This window comes from Triticum aestivum, chromosome 1B, assembly GCF_018294505.1.
Source record: "Triticum aestivum cultivar Chinese Spring chromosome 1B, IWGSC CS RefSeq v2.1, whole genome shotgun sequence".
NCBI lineage: Eukaryota > Viridiplantae > Streptophyta > Magnoliopsida > Poales > Poaceae > Triticum > Triticum aestivum.
Window position 1 is genome coordinate 21,376,141 of NC_057795.1, and position 17,240 is coordinate 21,393,380.

Below are 17,240 nucleotides of genomic sequence, written 5' to 3' on the forward strand. Positions count from 1 at the left end.
CTACACATACACACATGTACGTACACACATACACACACACACATATTTTTTTACTTATTTTCTATTTTTTATTGTTTAGATGAATTAATTAATATAACTAGTTTATTTTTAGAATGTTAGAAATGTTAATGTTAGATGAATTAGAACTAGTTTATTTTTAGTAAGAAATTTTGGTATATGAGATTATTTGAACTAGTTGAATTAATAGAACTAGTTTATTTTTAGTAAGAAAATTTATACGTATATGAGATTATTTGAACTAATTAAAATTTAGGTATATGAGATTATTTGAATTAATACAACTAGTTTATTTTTAGTAAATGCTTAGTTGAACTAGTTGAATTAATGTAACTAGTTTATTTTTAGTAAATGCTTAGTTGAACTAGTTGAATTAATGTAACTAGTTTATTTTTAGTAAATGCTTAGTTAAACTAGTTGAATTAATATAACTAGTTTATTTTTAGAAATGCTTAGTTGAACTAGTTGAATTAATATAACTAGTTTATTTTTAGTAAGAAAATTTATAGGTATATGAGATTATTTGAACTAATTAAAATTTAGGTATATGAGATTATTTGAATTAATATAACTAGTTTATTTTTAGTAATGCTTAGTTGAACTAGTTGAATTAATGTAACTAGTTTATTTTTAGTAAATGCTTAGTTGAACTAGTTGAATTAATATAACTAGTTTATTTTTAGAAATGCTTAGTTGAACTAGTTGAATTAATAGAACTAGTTTATTTTTAGTAAGAAAATTTATAGGTATATAAGATTATTTGAACTAATTAAAATTTAGGTATATGAGATTATTTGAATTAATATAACTAGTTTATTTTTAATAAATGCTTAGTTGAACTAGTTGAATTAATATAAATAGTTTATTTTTAGTAAATGCTTAGTTGAACTAGTGGAATTAATATAACTAGTTTATTTTTAGTTAATGCTTAGTTGAACTAGTTGAATTAATATAACTAGTTTATTTTTAGTAAATGCTTAGTTGAACTAGTTGAATTAATAGAATTAGTTTACTTTTAGTAAGAAAATTTAGGTATATGAGATTATTTGAATTAATATAACTAGTTATTTTTAGTAAATGCTTAGTTGAATTAATAGAAATGTTGAATTAATTGAATTAGTAAGTGTTTAATGTTTCGACTATATGAACATAGGAAGGTCGTCTGACGACGGAAAAAATTTCATTATGTGCGAATATTTTGAAGACCAGCGCGGCCAGTGCGGCAGAAATTTCCTTATTGATGATAGGCGATTCAGCATCAAGCTGGATGAGACCTTCGAATTCGATACAGTAAGTCACAACGACAAGTCTGTTTCCGTAATTAAGCATGAATTATATATGCTTCATTTGCCTGACTTATAATTTTTAATTTTTACTATTCTACTAGGTGCATCCCCTGCCATGTAAGAATTTTTGTCTTGGATAAGATAAGTTTCAATAATATGAAAACTATGGAGGTAAAGAGAGTTTACCTGAAAACTGAGCACGGTTATACTTTCAACGTCAAAGTATACAATGCACACATGTACACCTATTTTGAATGCAAAACTTGGCAAGCACTATGCAAGGCTTATGCATTTGAGCCTGGTATGGTTATCACCTTTGATATTCGTCCGGAAGATGATATTGAAGGTAATAGAGACATATGGGTCGATGTGCAGACGCCTCCAGTTCTACCATTATGTGAGTTCTTCTCAACTCTATTTTTGTCTTTGATATTGCTTATTCAAAAATAATTGACAACTAATTTCTATTGACAGCTTATTTCCATTCAAGCAAACATGTCCGGCGCTTGGTAGACAGGACATACTACTGTCCCGGGGCTGAACTAAACTGCGAGGAGATAAGTCATTATGTTTCATGGCTTAAGGATCTTCATACTGTCAAGACAAATTTTCTTCCTGCACTTAGAAATGTTAGTACTCAAAACGTGCGACCAATAGTGATGGTATTGAACTAAGGTCACATCTATTTAGGAATGATGGTAAGATTTTTACTATTTGTCCTCAGTGCATCTTTTGCATACATAATTTTTTTGCTAAACTTTCATTGCTAAGTATATTAATTAAGTACTGTACGATGTTCTTCAACAGGGACTCCCGATGACAGTTGTGCCTCAGGGGATCGAGACTAAAGGTCACATGTCAATTATTAGCTTACGACCAAGATATCCTGCATTGCACATGAATGCATTCATGATTTCTAGAAGCGATGAATGCTTAATAGTGAAAGATTGGAGGAAAATTGTTAATGATCGCAGAGAAGTACTAGGGGCAGCAATGAGAAGCACAGCCCATGATTAGGAGACAGGTTCATCTGCATGCTACAGTATGATGAATCAGGAGAGCTATAAATGTTCTATGCTATTTTACCAGCGAGAGAGTAGCAGGAGTGATTTAGCTAGTTCATGTTGCTCTTAGTACTTGTTCTTTCATGTCCGTGTTCTTCATTCTGAACTTAATCTCAAAGAGTGATTTGCTTTTGTGGTGTTATATATGAACGCTTATAATATCATGACAATCATGTTGAACTTGATGATATTTTTGCTTACAAGTGAAAGTTTCTTTTTTAAGCTACTATTGGTGGTGATTAGATAGCGGTAATGACTATGATGATTAAATAGTGATAATGACGACAACGATGATTTTTAGCTAGCTAGCTAGAGTATATATATATACTCATGTTGATGTTATGATGCAAGAGTTTTTATATTACGACAAAGCTAAATACCTGCCGACTGTTCGTTAGCGACAGGCACATACGATTCGTGCGCCTCGTCCGATTCCCGTTGCGCGGTCGAGATTCATCCAGGCGTTCCACTCCGCAAGAAAAAGAAAGGGAAGAAAGGGTGGCCAGAACAGGATTTGAACCCCCGACCTCATGCAGGTGCACCACCACATTAACCAACTAACTCAGTCTTTGTTGTTGTCAAAAGCGCCCAGACTATGATTGTATTGCATAGTGGCTCTTTGTTCAAAATTTAAAATGTGAACGATTTGCTAACTTGATGGCGAATTTAGTGGGAAGAATCCGGGGACTATGACATTGGCTGCCGTGATTTTTTTCTCTAGATTGGATCTGTCATTTTTTGGGGTGCTAGATCTATTTGGCACACCCTGGTTACATTTTTAGTCAAAAATAAAAATGATGCTGAATATGGGATTTGAACCCACATCAAGCAAGCAATGGGGAACACACACTAACCAGCTCAGCTGAACTATTTGTTGTGTGAAAGAATGCACATCATACTATTTGACCATTCTCTGTTTGCTTCCTTCTTGTTTTTTCTTTGAGGAGTTGATTAAATATCTCCCGATATTTTTTTTGTGAATAGTATGATAACTCACACATTGCAGGCCCGATAACTTATGTACCCCTGTCCTGATAAGTTTCGCGACCAAAGGGAAGGGGAGAGTTGACGAACTTTTGTGTGAATAGCATGGTAACTCACACATCACATACCTGATAACTTATGCACCATATCTTGGTAACTTTGCCAACGAGGGGTCGGGGTGTTGATGAAATATCCCCTCGATAGCTTTTGTGTCAATAGCATGGTAACTCACACATCATAGACCTGGTATCTTATGTACAAATATCGTGGTAGCTTTTTTCACCCAAAAAAACTAGTGTAAACATACCTTCGATAACTTTTTGTATGAATAGCATGGTAACTCACACATCGTAGACCTAATAACTTATGCACCCTATACTGATAACTTTGGTAATGAGGGGGGGGGGGAGTTGATGATATATCCCCTCGATACCTTTTGTGTCAATAGAACGGTAACTCAAATATCGCAGACCTGATAACTTATGTACCCCGGCCCTGATAACTTTGGCGATGGAGTTGGGGGAGGGTTGGTAACTCACACATCTTACAAAACCATTTGCTTCAAGTTTTTAAAAGAGAAGGTCAGCGCAAGGGAGGAAATAACTTTGGCACGGGGGGATAATTTTTTTTCCAGATTTTTTTTCTCTGGGCCCAAAGTTACCGCAGTGTCTGTGGACGAGTTATCAGGTTCGTGGCGTATATATTACCATGCTCTTTATAGAGAGTTATTGGCGTGTGTTATGGTTTTTTTTAACGCATTACAGACCTGATAACTTATGCGCAAGCCTCCTGATAATTCTGACTCAAGGACTTTTTTATTAAAAATATACCCCGATAACATGATAATTTACACGTCACACACTTGATAACTTACGTATGAACACCCCAGTAACTTTTGTTTCAGTTAAAATAAGTGTAGAAACACCCCCCTGATAAATTCTAGGTAACTAGTATAACATGAAGGGCATGGAGACACCATATATCCATCCGTGAAAATTCTGCAGTACATAAATCGAAGGAAAAAAACTGAAAAAGCATGTTTCCTGTACTATACGTAGGAAACAAATGTCTAAGTCTAATCACTAGCTCAATCTAGACCGAGTGGTTGCAAGCTACCGTGGGCTACCAAGATGTAGCGGGTTCGAATCCCACTTCTGCCAATTGTTTTTATTGCGCTAGAAAAAAAACGCGGTGGATCGATGTAGCGCCAGGAAAATCGGAGCGGTCGTACGTGGGTGGAATCGTGCGGATCTGTTGCTAACGACCAGTCGACTGGTCGTTAGCACAGTCCTTTATATTAATATGATGATGATGATGAGTTATTATATCATTTAATGAAAGAAATCACAGATTAGTTTCAGCTGGATGGATCCTACCTAAGTGATCAAGTATATATATATATATATATATATATATATATATATATATATATATGTCATATCCATATATATTATACTTGATCACCTAAGCCCTAAGGTCTTTTTATCAGATGGGCCGGGCTTGGGCTTGAAAAGTAGGCCCTGGAGGGCCTGGGCCTCAATTTTCTGTGGTGGGCTTTTTAAGGCCCGGCCCAAGCCCGGCCCGGCCCAAGCCCGGCCCGGCCCAAGCCCGGCCCGGCCCGGACCATGGCCAGGTATAGCCAGAGCCGATGCTGTATTATTTTTCTAAATTGTCAAAACAGCATATTATTTCTCAAATTTATTAAAAATGTAGTACTATTATTTTTTTACAAAAATAGCAAATATCTGATGGGCATGCATTATTGTGTTTCGGGGGAGCGGGCGGTAAAAATTACCGCTGCGTTAATTGGTGAGCGAGTGAAGTCTCTCTGTCCTCCTTCTCACCCACCCACCCCACCCCACGCCGACCACCCCCCCTCTCCTCCCCCTCCCCTTCCGGCAAACCCTAGCCTAGCCCCGCCCCGCCGCATCCCGGCCCATGGAGGAGGACGCCGGCGAGGGCGAGGGCGAGGGCGAGGTGGAGATCCGCGACTGGGCGGGGATGCCGTCGGACGCGCTCTTCGCGGTGTTCGGGAGGCTGGACGTGGCCGACATCCTGACGGGGGCCGGGCGGGCGTGCCGCGCCTGGCGCCGCCTCGCCGACGGCGACCCCGCGCTGTGGCGCCGCCTCGACATGACCCACCACGGGGACATCCTCGAGACCGAGGAGGCCGAGGCCATGGCCCGCGCCGCCGTCGACCGCGCCGCCGGCACGCTCCAGTCCTTCTGCGCCGACACCTTCGTCACCGACGCCCTCCTCAGCTACATCTCCGGCAGGTTGTTCGCGACGGCTCTCCCCTTCCTGTTTCACATGCCCATTTCTGGCATACAGTGGGGGGTTTTTTTTCCCCCAATTTGTGGATGCGGCGCTTAGTTTATTCATTCAGTTAAACGAACGGTTGCTGGCGCTGCTGGTAAATTAAAATTCATGGGGAAGGTCTTTAACTTAAAATAAGTCTGTATTCTGAAGTTGGAAATGGACCTTTCTGACGTTTGATTTGACAGGTTGAAAAAAACACACATTTTCATAACCTAACGAAATTGGATGGGGTAAAATGGTACTACTCAACAGTAAAATGCTTGCAAGTTGGAACAGATCACATGAGTCTCCAGTGCTATGTCTTTGTGTGACTCAATGTGCCTTGCTAAGTTCTATCTACTCCGTAGCGTTGGGACATAATGTATGTGGAGCAACCCGGAAAATGTATATAGAGTAGCACACTGACTGAAGGTTTGTTTTCCTGGAGGGAATTGGCCTGTTCCCACTAATAGTCAGAATGGGGGCATCATTGTGCTCTTGGATATAACATTGGCACCGACCAATCCCTAAAACATACAAGGATAGGTGAGTCTCAGCATGGAGACTTTACAGGGGGGAGGGCCATCTGAACTTTTTTGTTGGTTTCCAGCAAATTACTTGCTGTAAAGGTCTGTAGAAAACCAAATGATCACTTCGATGGTTCAGTACCATTTTTTTCTGATAAAGATGTAGGCAGTTTCACTGCAAGATTGATGCATGATGCAATTCGGCATTTCTGACAATCCTGCCTTTGGTAGCTGCAGACTTCTCTGTTAACCTTCCTGTAACTGTTTTTGGTTCATGCATCTTCCAGTACCTTTCACTTGTACACAGTCCTCTCGTGCATTTAGATCATACAGAAACTTGCAACCTTGGAAACTTTCACGCTTTTATCCAACAATCCATCAGAATGTTTCCAAAATAACTCATGTACTTCAGGATGAATGTTTTAGTGTGCCTGCACTCTTCATGTAGTTAACTTACATGTTGGGTGGGCCCACTACCTGGGTTCAAATCATCATTTACTCGAATTGGTTCTTATGGATTATACTGTTGGAGCCACCACTACAACATTTCCTTGCATACAAAAAAATTAAGGGCCTTACTGAATGTGCATCCAATTACCACTGGTGTATATCTGTATCGCATAGTATTAACAATCAAATCAACAACTATGCAGTGAAACGATAAATATGTAAAACTATTACTAGCTACTTTCTTTTATGGTATTGCAACTGTTATATCCCCCTCACTGAAGCAAAACCCCTAAGCTGCCCATAACTCCATATTCTTGTGGCCATTTGTTTGCTTGGTAAGCGTAGTGCTAGTCAGAGTTGCTATTTTCTTATCGTTGTGTTGATCTTTTGGTGCATTGAAATAAATTGATCCCACTTCTTGTCTTCTTGACCACCTAACACCTGGCTCGTTGTCGTCTTCTTCTAATGGTTTGACTAGATGTGATATGTGGAGTTCAGACACAGTATCAAGTCATGTCGTATTTTGTTTAGAACTGCGTGCTGAAGTTCATTTGCATGTGACTGGAGTTAGACTTATTTGAAGACTATGGTGAATCTAACAGCATGGAATGTTTTACTTTCACATGGTTATTTCAATCAATTCTGTTGTTCTAGTGTTATTTCTTGTCCTGAGCTTGGAAAGCATGATTGGGTTTGGCATTAGCTTAAATGCTTGTGTTAGATAAGAACTTGCCATGTCTCAATGCAGGGCACCCTCGCTGAAGAGCCTTCAACTAAGCCTGTGTGATGAAGTATCCAATGAGGCGCTGGCAGATGCAGTCAAGGGCTTTCCTCAGCTTGAGGAGCTGGAGATCACATTCTGCTCACTGAACAGCAACGTGTGCGAGTCAGTCGGCAGAGCCTGCCCACACCTGAAATCCTTTCGGCTGAACGAGCGCTGGACGGTCCTCCAAAGGGGGTTTGCAGTCTTTGAGGGCATGGATGATGACACGGGTGTGCTAGGGATCGCGAGCAGCATGCCCGAGCTCCGGGACCTCCAGCTGATCGGCAACAACCTGACCAACGCCGGGCTGGCGGCGATCCTCGACCACTGCCCCCGCCTCGAGTCCCTCGACGTGCGCCGCTGCTGCAACCTCCAGATGGACGATGCCCTGAGATCCAAGTGCGCCAGGATCGGGAACCTCAGGCTCCCCGGGGACCCCATCTCCGACTTCAAGTACCGGGCTTACCTCGCTGGCAGTGATGACTACCCCGGCGGTTCCGACATCGAGGTCGACATGTACGATGATCTGCTGGACGTGGTCACCGACGACGACGAGGATGCCGAGTTTGATGACATGGAGGATTATATCGACGACGCGGACTGGGACGCCGACATGTATGATGATGTGTTCGATGTCTGAAGGAGCTGTGACTAGGACCGGGTCGGGTTCTCACGTGGAAGGAAGGACGGGAACTTGGTGCTGAAACAATGTGGTCTTTACCTGTGTTTAGATTCTTGAAGCTGGGTTCTCTTACGTTTGTTAACTAGTCTGCTACTCTCTTGCTGTGAAACTGGGTTCGCTTTCTCTCCGCGACTGTAATTTTATGCCGCACCTGTGATTTGGTCATGCAATAAAACCCTGTAAATTAAGTACCGACACCAATGCTATATTGCGTTAGGTTTGATGATGCCCTAGTCTTTGCCCGTGTCGTGGCTATTGAGTCGTGTTGCGCCGAATCTATTTTGAAGTTAACGGCATAAAAAGATCGCAAGCTTATGCAATTGGGTTGTCGAACTGAATCTATGCAAGTTCACGGCATAAAGCTCGTAAGCAATGAGGCTTCTGTGGAGCCATTGCTACGTGGCTGGTACTGTACTGAAGAACGGATTTTCGAAGCACACTATGTTGAACAGCTCGAAAATGGCATTTGGAAGTTTCGGAAAAGTTGGGTGTTTTCTTTACACGTCGTTCTGCACGCACCTGGTAATTTTCGTTTGATGGTGCAGTGCAGATAAGAACACAAAAGATCCAGCACAAAGAAATGCCCATTGTTTGCATGTCTTTGGCCCTTCTTTATATCTCACATACAAAACCGTATATTGATTAAACATCCATATATTCGCGTAAAATAAATCAGATTTTTTTGAATCGGAAGTTCTGAACCATAATAAACAAAAAAAATTCAAACTAACGTGCTCAATGGTACTAGGAAGGTGGGAATCCTAGACTTGGATAAACAGGAAGATTCAAACTGTAAATCCTCCGAATGCCGCATGCATTTGCAGCATGGTGCTAACTACAACCTTCCCCATAAATCTAGCTTGCATTCGCTGAAACCGAAACCGGGATATCTTTTTCAGAATAACTCCACCGAATATCATGCCCATATTTCCAAAGATCTACACCACTTACAAGACACCGAAGGCTTTCTCCTTTTCAAAAGACTACGCGCTGACCTGACTATATCACAACACAAGAACACGGGGAAACATTCCTTCGGACAACTATGCATTACATAAACGGCTATGTGCTACGACCTACGGCTAAGTAACCTATCACTGGTTGCTGGGAGTAGGCGTTTCATCTACCAGGCGGCCGAACCAAGTAAGAACATCCAGAGGACACGTCAAGGCAAGGCCCGAGCGAAACAAGGCCCTTGAATATACATCATCTCTTGCACAACTATCGACTTTTCGGCAGGCAGGATGCCACCATCACTTCCGCCCCGTTGCGATTCTTGGCTTCCCTTTCACCTCGGCTTCCTGTCCAGAATGATGCAAGTTGAGTGCCAAAAGATAACATAATAACAATTTATAAAAACAGGAATGGATCTCAAATGATGTCGAAAATACAAGAATTCTTTTTATGGCGATATCAGCACTCGGAAACTACCTGGGGACTGTGGAGATAGATGGATGTCTTTGCATTTGCAGGATTATGGTTCTCAGCGCCACGGCTCCAGTCATAGCACACCTGCTCCCCAGCAATGATAATTACGGTTGCATTCAGAACTTGGATTCAGAGGACACGACAAGATAGCAGTTCAAAAGGAACATGAATTATTTGTCGAGCTGATTTCTTCCGTATATTAAATAAGGTGCAGGAAAAATGACAGGCATGTAACATATCTAAACTCTGACCGGACTGAAAAACATGGTGATAACAAGACACTCTCAAAAGCATCACTTGACTTACCCCATAAGCAAATATTGAACCATCATTATTGAAGCTACTGCAAGGAATGGGTTGAGGACACCGACTGAAAGCCTGTATAGAAGCAGTGTAGGGGAAATGTAAGAATGTGTTATGTGCAACATACCAGAAGGTGTATGACAAATGAGGGAACTGAAGCAATAAACTTGGGCACACACAGATAGCCCTCTATGCTAAGCAAGTAAGCAACTGTCAGAATGCAACACTGTGTATGATATGCCTAAAAGCTAAAAGGTTATCTGTTGACAAATTACACATATACCTTACTGCAGAGGCTCCATGCGGTTGAGTAATAAATATGTAATATGCTTTTATCAAGAATAAAAAGAAGTGCATACTAAACGCCAAAAGCAGCAGGATGACAAGGCAGCTGGGAAAATCAGAATTGGTGATAACATTTATGAACTAATATTTTTTTTTCTGCTCATGGCCAGGATAGTGAGTTTATTAGCTTGAGCTCGGGATGATTTCAGGCTATGTATGCGCATCAACAAAGAATTTATATGCAGATCATCAGTGTCCACAGATCACAACAAAGTAGAGCCATCTTGAAATCATTGAATTCCAATCAAGAAAACATAAACCAACAAGAGGGGAAAATAGAAAAAAAAAAGGGGAATAGACAAACCTTAAGTCTCTGCTTGCTATCTTTATCCCAAAAGTTGAAAGCACCATCAGATCCAGCTGTGGCAAACGTGTGATGAACCTGTGCCAAGTGGTAGATAACATGAAATCCCATAAGTAACTAGACTAACTGAATTTCCATACTTCACAATTATCACCAGTCAGTTGCATTTTCCAGTGAAATATATAGCCAACAAGCACACTCAACTAAATGGATGTATAGTATCATCACCCAAGCATATACCAATCCAATGAATAAGATGCCAAAGTTAGCAACAGAAGAAGCAGAAACGCTTCTCTTCGATGTGTCTGTAACAAATAGGTACGATTTCGAGTTGCTCAATTAAACTGAAGCTAATCTGTTGGGATTTTTATTTCTGCAAAATATTGCTTGATCAATTTGGAGTAGTTTACTAACATATGTATGCCTTCAAGCATAGTGGTTATTATATTAGGCGAAGTGTGGTAGGTATCTGTATCGAATAAAGCTCAACACATCTTGTGGAAGACAACGAACTGAGCTTTCAGTATTTTACAAATCATGATGGAGACATAGTGACTAAAGCTCAACAGAAGTCGCCATTAGCATTTTCCATAATAGCAGAAGTGGACTAATGAAATATAAGAATGGCAGTATGGCACATAGATAAATATGGAGTCAAGAGAGAACAAGATAGAGATCTTACAGGGTGAAAGTTGAGCGAATTGACAGAGAAAATATCATTTCCTTCCCTGTGACACTTGAATGTGAAGTTTTTGCTTTGCTGTGAATCATCAATATGATGCACACCAACTCTTCCTTCTATGGAACCCACCTTCAAACAAAATCAGGTGTCAGTCGCATGTAAAAAATGTTTTGCCCAAGTAATATGGAAACAACAAGAAAATAATTAAAACAAGAACTATTGCCAGGTATCGACCAGCTTTATCCAATATAGGCAGTTCATTGATGTAGAAAAAGATCATTGTGTAACAGCAAAAATTGATTGGTCAAAGCCCATGATGAAACGACGACCCACTATAAGAACACCCACAAGCAGGTGAAGAATAGGAAAATGCAGAAATAGACATCTAAAGATCTGTAGTTCAAAAACAATTGCTTGAAGCCTTGGATGGTTTTACTATTTGTACTTCAGCCGGATTTCATGTTCAGATTAGCTTTAACTGCTATAGGCTAAGATCCGTTCTACAGTTCTGGTGAAGGAAACTGTTTGCAACACAGCTGGAGTTGGTCAAAACATTAAGGAAAACTGCATCCTCTTCTTTTATGCAGCTTTTGTGCTAACTAGAGAGATGTCAATTAATGACATTTATATTGGATTAACATTCCTAGTAATACACACTCTATCCAGATATACAAGGCATATTTTGACTGCTCGAGTTCAATCTTTGGCCATAAATTTCTTCTCATATTTTATCAAAATCGTAACAAAGTACTTTTGAAAACAAATCCAATGATATCAACTTTATGTCACATAAATCACATAGTATAGTATTTATAGTCAGTAAAGTTTGATTTCACAATCAATATACCTTATTTATCCTATAATAGAGGGGTAGGAAGTTTGAAATGAGATCACTAAAGGAACAACGCCCATTACACTGCAAATGATGGCAGGCCAACATCTAAAGCTAATTCGAGTAAGGTTGTAACAATGTTTAAGGTCGAAAACTCAAGCTAGGTAAAAACAACATAATTGGGCAACATAAATAATTATGATGGATAGGTAGAGAAGAACATATGATTAAACTTCAAAGCATAGTAACAACAAGTTATGTATTCAAACAACGGAAGTTTTGGTTGGTGTCGTAATGCTGAGAGTAAAAGACACAAGAAAATATGGCATTACCAGGAATCCTTGTTGATCTGGAAAGGCAGCAACGCACCGTGTCTGGTATTTCAGAGGTGATTGAATACGCTTAAACTCAGTCTAAAATCACATCAGGGATGAATTTAAGTCAGGCAGTTCAAAATATAAGTCAATGGCAGTAAAAGCATGAGCACCACCACCACAAGAATTGAAAATGCATAGTCGGTTAGGAAGCAAAATTACCTGAGGATTCTGCAAGTTGAAGATCACAATATTGCGATCAGCTGTTCCCACAATCATAAGGGGATAATTCACAGCAAGTGCGTAGCAACGATCAGGAAGTTGCTGAACATGGGCAGGATTCGGCTGTCTTGTGTCCCAATACCTACAATAGTATGATGATAAGCATTGATAGCAGACTAGAAACAAGTCATCAGGATCAGAGCTAAAAGTTGTAATGAGAAGAAGATCAATGCACGACCCAAATGTATTAGTCTCAGCATGATACAGACAAAGGAAAATAAGCAGACTGGGACAAATACACAACAGAAGTGCCACATGAGATCCATGTATCAGAGAAGGCACCACGCATTCAGACCTCCAGCTGAACGGTAGTTGACCCGGGAAACCTAGTACTAGTCAGTTTCAGCTTGTCCTTGTCCCAGTCTGTTTTGGCATGTCTGAGACCTAGATGACTTCAGCCTGAGCCCGTGGCCCTATATGGTGTCTTGAGTATCTGCGGTATTCAGTTTAGGGAAGAGTCTTGGTTTGTTTTTGTTTTTTAGTCATATGTTAAGGCCAACCTCTACAAAATGATGCAACCAATTTTTTTATGAATTGGCTACAAAGTCTAATCCCCAATCTTTATTTCTCTGTTTCTGCCTGCCTTAGTTCCAGTGCCCTGTCCCTTGCACCCCTTCTGCTATCACGGGTACGCCGGCAGGTCCCACAAGGATCCCGGTCCCTGGCCTCCTACCAACCATGATTATCGCCTATGCTCAATCTGTGCTCATGTTTAAACTGACAGCCAGACCCTAACTTGATGTTTCATAAATAATCTTCATAAAGATGATGCTAAAACTCGAAACGAACATTTCTAACACTAATCACATAATGTACATTTAATATAGTAACTGTCTGCATCAACAGTTACTTCTATAAAAACTTCTGCCATAAGAAAAATTCACTACAGCCATAAATAGTACAGATGATACCCAGAAAGTGCACAACCTTTGATAAGAATAGGGCAGTATGATTCAACAAGTAGTAGAAAACTCTTCAGGATCAAAGAAGGCATACAAAATGAGTGCAAATATAAAGAGGATGAGATAGAACTTCTACAATATTTGGTTAGCCAATGTGTGAACATTAATGCAGAACACATGAAGTACAGAAAGGATACCACAAACAACACGAATTCCCAAAAGCAAAACAGCCATAAATAACAATTTGGGATCAGATATGGGTGATATGCGCTGAATTTCCATGTAAAAAGAATACTGAGGGTGGAGAGGAATATTGTTCTTGCACCTTAGTGTCTTGTCCCAGCTTCCGGATACAAGAAGATTCATCTGAGAAATCCATGCGACCTCCTTGACAGGTGCATCATGCATTGCAACCGTCTGAGCCTGCCCACCAGACAGCAGAGGCCACATTTTGACCTGTTTATCACACCCTCCAGAGAAGACAGTAGTCCCATCATCTTTCCAGGCTGAGCAGAGCACCTGATGGAAGGAAACAAATCAATCATCATACCAAGTAAACAGGTAAGGAACCACTCTAATGTGTAAGATGAAACTACTTTCAGGAGAAACATGTATGAGAACGTACTGGCTGATCATGTGATATGGATGCCTTTGGCTGACTGTTACCATTACCTATCTCCCAACACCTCACCTGCACAAAACTCAAAAGACATTCCTAGTAAGATACATCACAATAATGGAAGCTCACTGAAAATTACAGCAGAAACAAAATTACCTGGTTATCCCAGGAAGTTGCCACAAGAAGATTACTTTTCGGGCTAAAACTGAGGCTTGAGAGGGAGTCACCCGGATTAGGAAGGACCTGCATTTGAAAGCAACCATTGCAGAGAACATGTAGCATATACAGAATGACAAGACGCAAAAAAATAAAAGCAGGACAGACATGGCCACAAAAAGTATCACACCTCGAATGACTTGTTTGGATTCGGGTTTGAGGCAAGGCTGGTTAGAGCTGCCATCTCTCCTTCTGTGAACCTTCAAAATCTGGAAAAGAAATATCAGTCCAGTGACCATGAGAAGCAAGTAAGAGAAATCAGCACGTGGAGTCTCCCACGCACACGAGAGCATAAGTAACAACTTAAAGTAGCTCAGACTACGAAAAAGAACGATTCCAACAGTCCACGATGCCAGAACGAGTGTTTAACATTAGGGAAGTCATTATTTAAGTTTGCACCACAAAATCCCGACAAAGAAAGTGTCGCGCCAAAACCCGCATAAATGATATCCCCTGGTACGCCACGATAGTGTAGGTCCAAATTTCGGCTAAATGTCTGGTCATAAAACAAGGGGTCCGCTCCACTATAAATGCCTACACCCCGACCATCCGATTCCCACCACCCGACGGTGAAATCACCAGGAGGTAGCCTCGCAAACCAAGCGCGCCCCAAGTTTAAACCACAAAATCTCCACACCGAAACCAGCATAAACGCTGTCCCCTGGTACGTGCCGCAACGACGTCGGTCCAAAATTCGGTAAACGTGGTTAACGACCGAATAATACGAGCTGGTGGGCATGAAAGCTGGGGTCGCTCGACTACAAATGCCTACACCCTGACCGCTTGATGAACTCGCACCACCCGACAGCGAGATCACCAGAAGGCAGCCCCAAAAGTTTGCACGCACGCACAAAATCACCGCGCCAAAGCCAGCATAAACGCTATCCCCCGGCACGCGCCGCAACAATGCAGGTCCAAAATCCGGTGAATGTTAGCCTGCCGAACGCCCGGATCCCAGTGATAACACAAGCTGGGTGAGCATAGAACCTGGAAGGAAACACTCACTCGACCTACAAACGCCTACACCCGGGCCACGACCACCCAATCCCCACCACGGCAGCGGAATCACCAGGAGGTCGCCCAAACTGGCCCTCTCGGCCTGACCAACGGGGATGGGGGAAATAATCGAACTATCCTAAGCTTGCTCCGGCCACTCGATGCGGCCGATTTGCTCCGGAGACCGCGAGCGAGCGAGCGAGCGCCGGCCACCAGATCAGAGCTTCCCCCGAAGCGGCGGGCCCGTCCGCGGCCGCGAGCATTGCGCCGGAGTGCAGCGCCGCGGAATCGGTGCCGGGAACCCTAGCTAGCTAGGAGTCCGCGCGAGCGGAGCGGCGAGGAGGGGCTCGGGGGGCTTACCTGCCGGACGGGGAGCGGTCGGCGGCGGCTGCGGGTGCGACTTGCGAGTGCGGAGTGGAGCCTCAGCCGAGGATTCTCGAGTCGTCGTGTGGGAGGAGGGCGATGAGACGAGATGTAGTAGTATAGGCTTCGGTGTAGCGCGTCGCGTCGGATGCACGCGAAGGTCCTTCCAAAGAAATGGCTTCATCGGCACGCGGGGGTGGTTGATGTGGATGTGGACTTCGGGCTGAGCCTATCAAAGCCTGAACGCAAGCAAAAGGCTTAGGCCCGAGCCCGGCCGTTGGGCCTAACAATTTGGCCCAACCCCGGCCCATCAGTCAAAAAACCCGTCGGGCCTCGGCCCTTGGGCCGGGCCTCTTCCTTAAATCGCAAATACAACATGTCGGCCCAGCCATCGGGCTCAAAATCTAGGCCTGGGCCCGGCCCGTGGGCAAGGTCGAGTCGGGACGGGTCGGGTCAGTCTGGGTTGCCCATGGCCGGGTATACTCTCAGTTCGCAGGCTTGATCGGCGCGTGGCTTATTTTGCTCTTTTTTTTCTTATATAAAAAGACAACACCCATATGCTCCCTCTTATATAACCAAACCAGCGCATGTGAAGCCACGAATATTAATCAAACTAGCAGTACAAAATAGTTTTTTTTCTAAGAAAAGGAAGTACAAATTATAGGAAGAAAATATTAATAAAGTTACATCAAAATTCCTGGGTCATCCTTCTTCATCCTCTAGAACATGCCGAGCCAACACATGCTTCTCCATCATCGAAGCCAGCCTGATGTTCATCACGGGCGGGGAGTGATTAAGGCCACGTCTTACCGGGCCATCGCTCTGAAGGAGAAACCACCAACGCTAGACGAGCATTAGATCCAAGAGACATACCTCAGGCCTCACGCCAGCACCAAAACCAACACGGTGGAGACGATGACGAAGGATCAGGGAAGTCGCCGTCATTGTGCGCCAAAATTGTACATACCATAACCTCACCGATGAAGACGCACGACGGGAAAAATACACCATTGAGCCGTCAACATCCAGGGATGAGCAGGGCCACCCCCCCCCCCCCCCCCTCCCCCAACAATTTCATCGACAATTGCTATGTGTACGTATATTAATATCGCTATTAAGAGCTTTACGTGATTGGTCACCCTCAATTTTATGTGTGTTGGTGTCAAAACCGGCAGATCTCGGTAGGGGGTCCCGAGTTGTAGATCTTGGGTGCATGGGTAACAGGGAAGGTAGAGACAGTATTTACCCAGGTTCGAGCCCTCTCGAAGAGGTAAAACCCTACATTCTGCTTGATTGTCTTGGTGTGTTTGTGTGATGATTACAGAGTTGATCTACCACGAGATCGGATGAACTAAACCCTCTAGGAGTAGGATGATGGTTCTAGCCTCTACAGACTAAACCCTCTGTTTATATAGACACCAGGGATCCCTAGGGTTACATATGTCGGTTACCAACAGGGGATAAACACACAAGTCACACTAAGCCAGACTTGGAGGATACGTCAAGTCTCCGAAGGTTTCCTTTTGGAGCACGGGGTCGTCCGAAGTCCGGTCTTCCCCTGACGAACAACAAACAGTCCACT

At 42.5% G+C, this 17,240-nt stretch overlaps 2 protein-coding genes across 2 annotated transcripts; one reads left to right on the top strand and one right to left on the bottom strand.

Moving 5' to 3' along the window:
• The first annotated feature begins 5,206 nt into the window (after nucleotides 1-5,206).
• LOC123104519 (putative F-box/LRR-repeat protein 23) lies at nucleotides 5,207-8,298 on the top strand. The gene is made up of 2 exons (XM_044526385.1): nucleotides 5,207-5,628; nucleotides 7,376-8,298. Exons 1-2 carry the CDS (start codon nucleotides 5,291-5,293, stop codon nucleotides 8,028-8,030), a joined length of 993 nt encoding a protein of 330 aa, XP_044382320.1. The 5' UTR covers nucleotides 5,207-5,290; the 3' UTR covers nucleotides 8,031-8,298.
• A 644-nt stretch (nucleotides 8,299-8,942) lies between these two features.
• LOC123104522 (protein RAE1) lies at nucleotides 8,943-15,853 on the bottom strand. The gene is made up of 12 exons (XM_044526390.1): nucleotides 15,656-15,853; nucleotides 14,430-14,508; nucleotides 14,240-14,326; nucleotides 14,090-14,155; nucleotides 13,790-13,983; nucleotides 12,503-12,644; nucleotides 12,299-12,379; nucleotides 11,135-11,263; nucleotides 10,453-10,530; nucleotides 9,807-9,878; nucleotides 9,504-9,584; nucleotides 8,943-9,373 (listed from the first exon to the last, which is right to left on the bottom strand). Exons 2-12 carry the CDS (start codon nucleotides 14,481-14,483, stop codon nucleotides 9,326-9,328), a joined length of 1,032 nt encoding a protein of 343 aa, XP_044382325.1. The 5' UTR covers nucleotides 14,484-14,508; nucleotides 15,656-15,853; the 3' UTR covers nucleotides 8,943-9,325.
• Nucleotides 15,854-17,240: the final 1,387 nt, after the last annotated feature.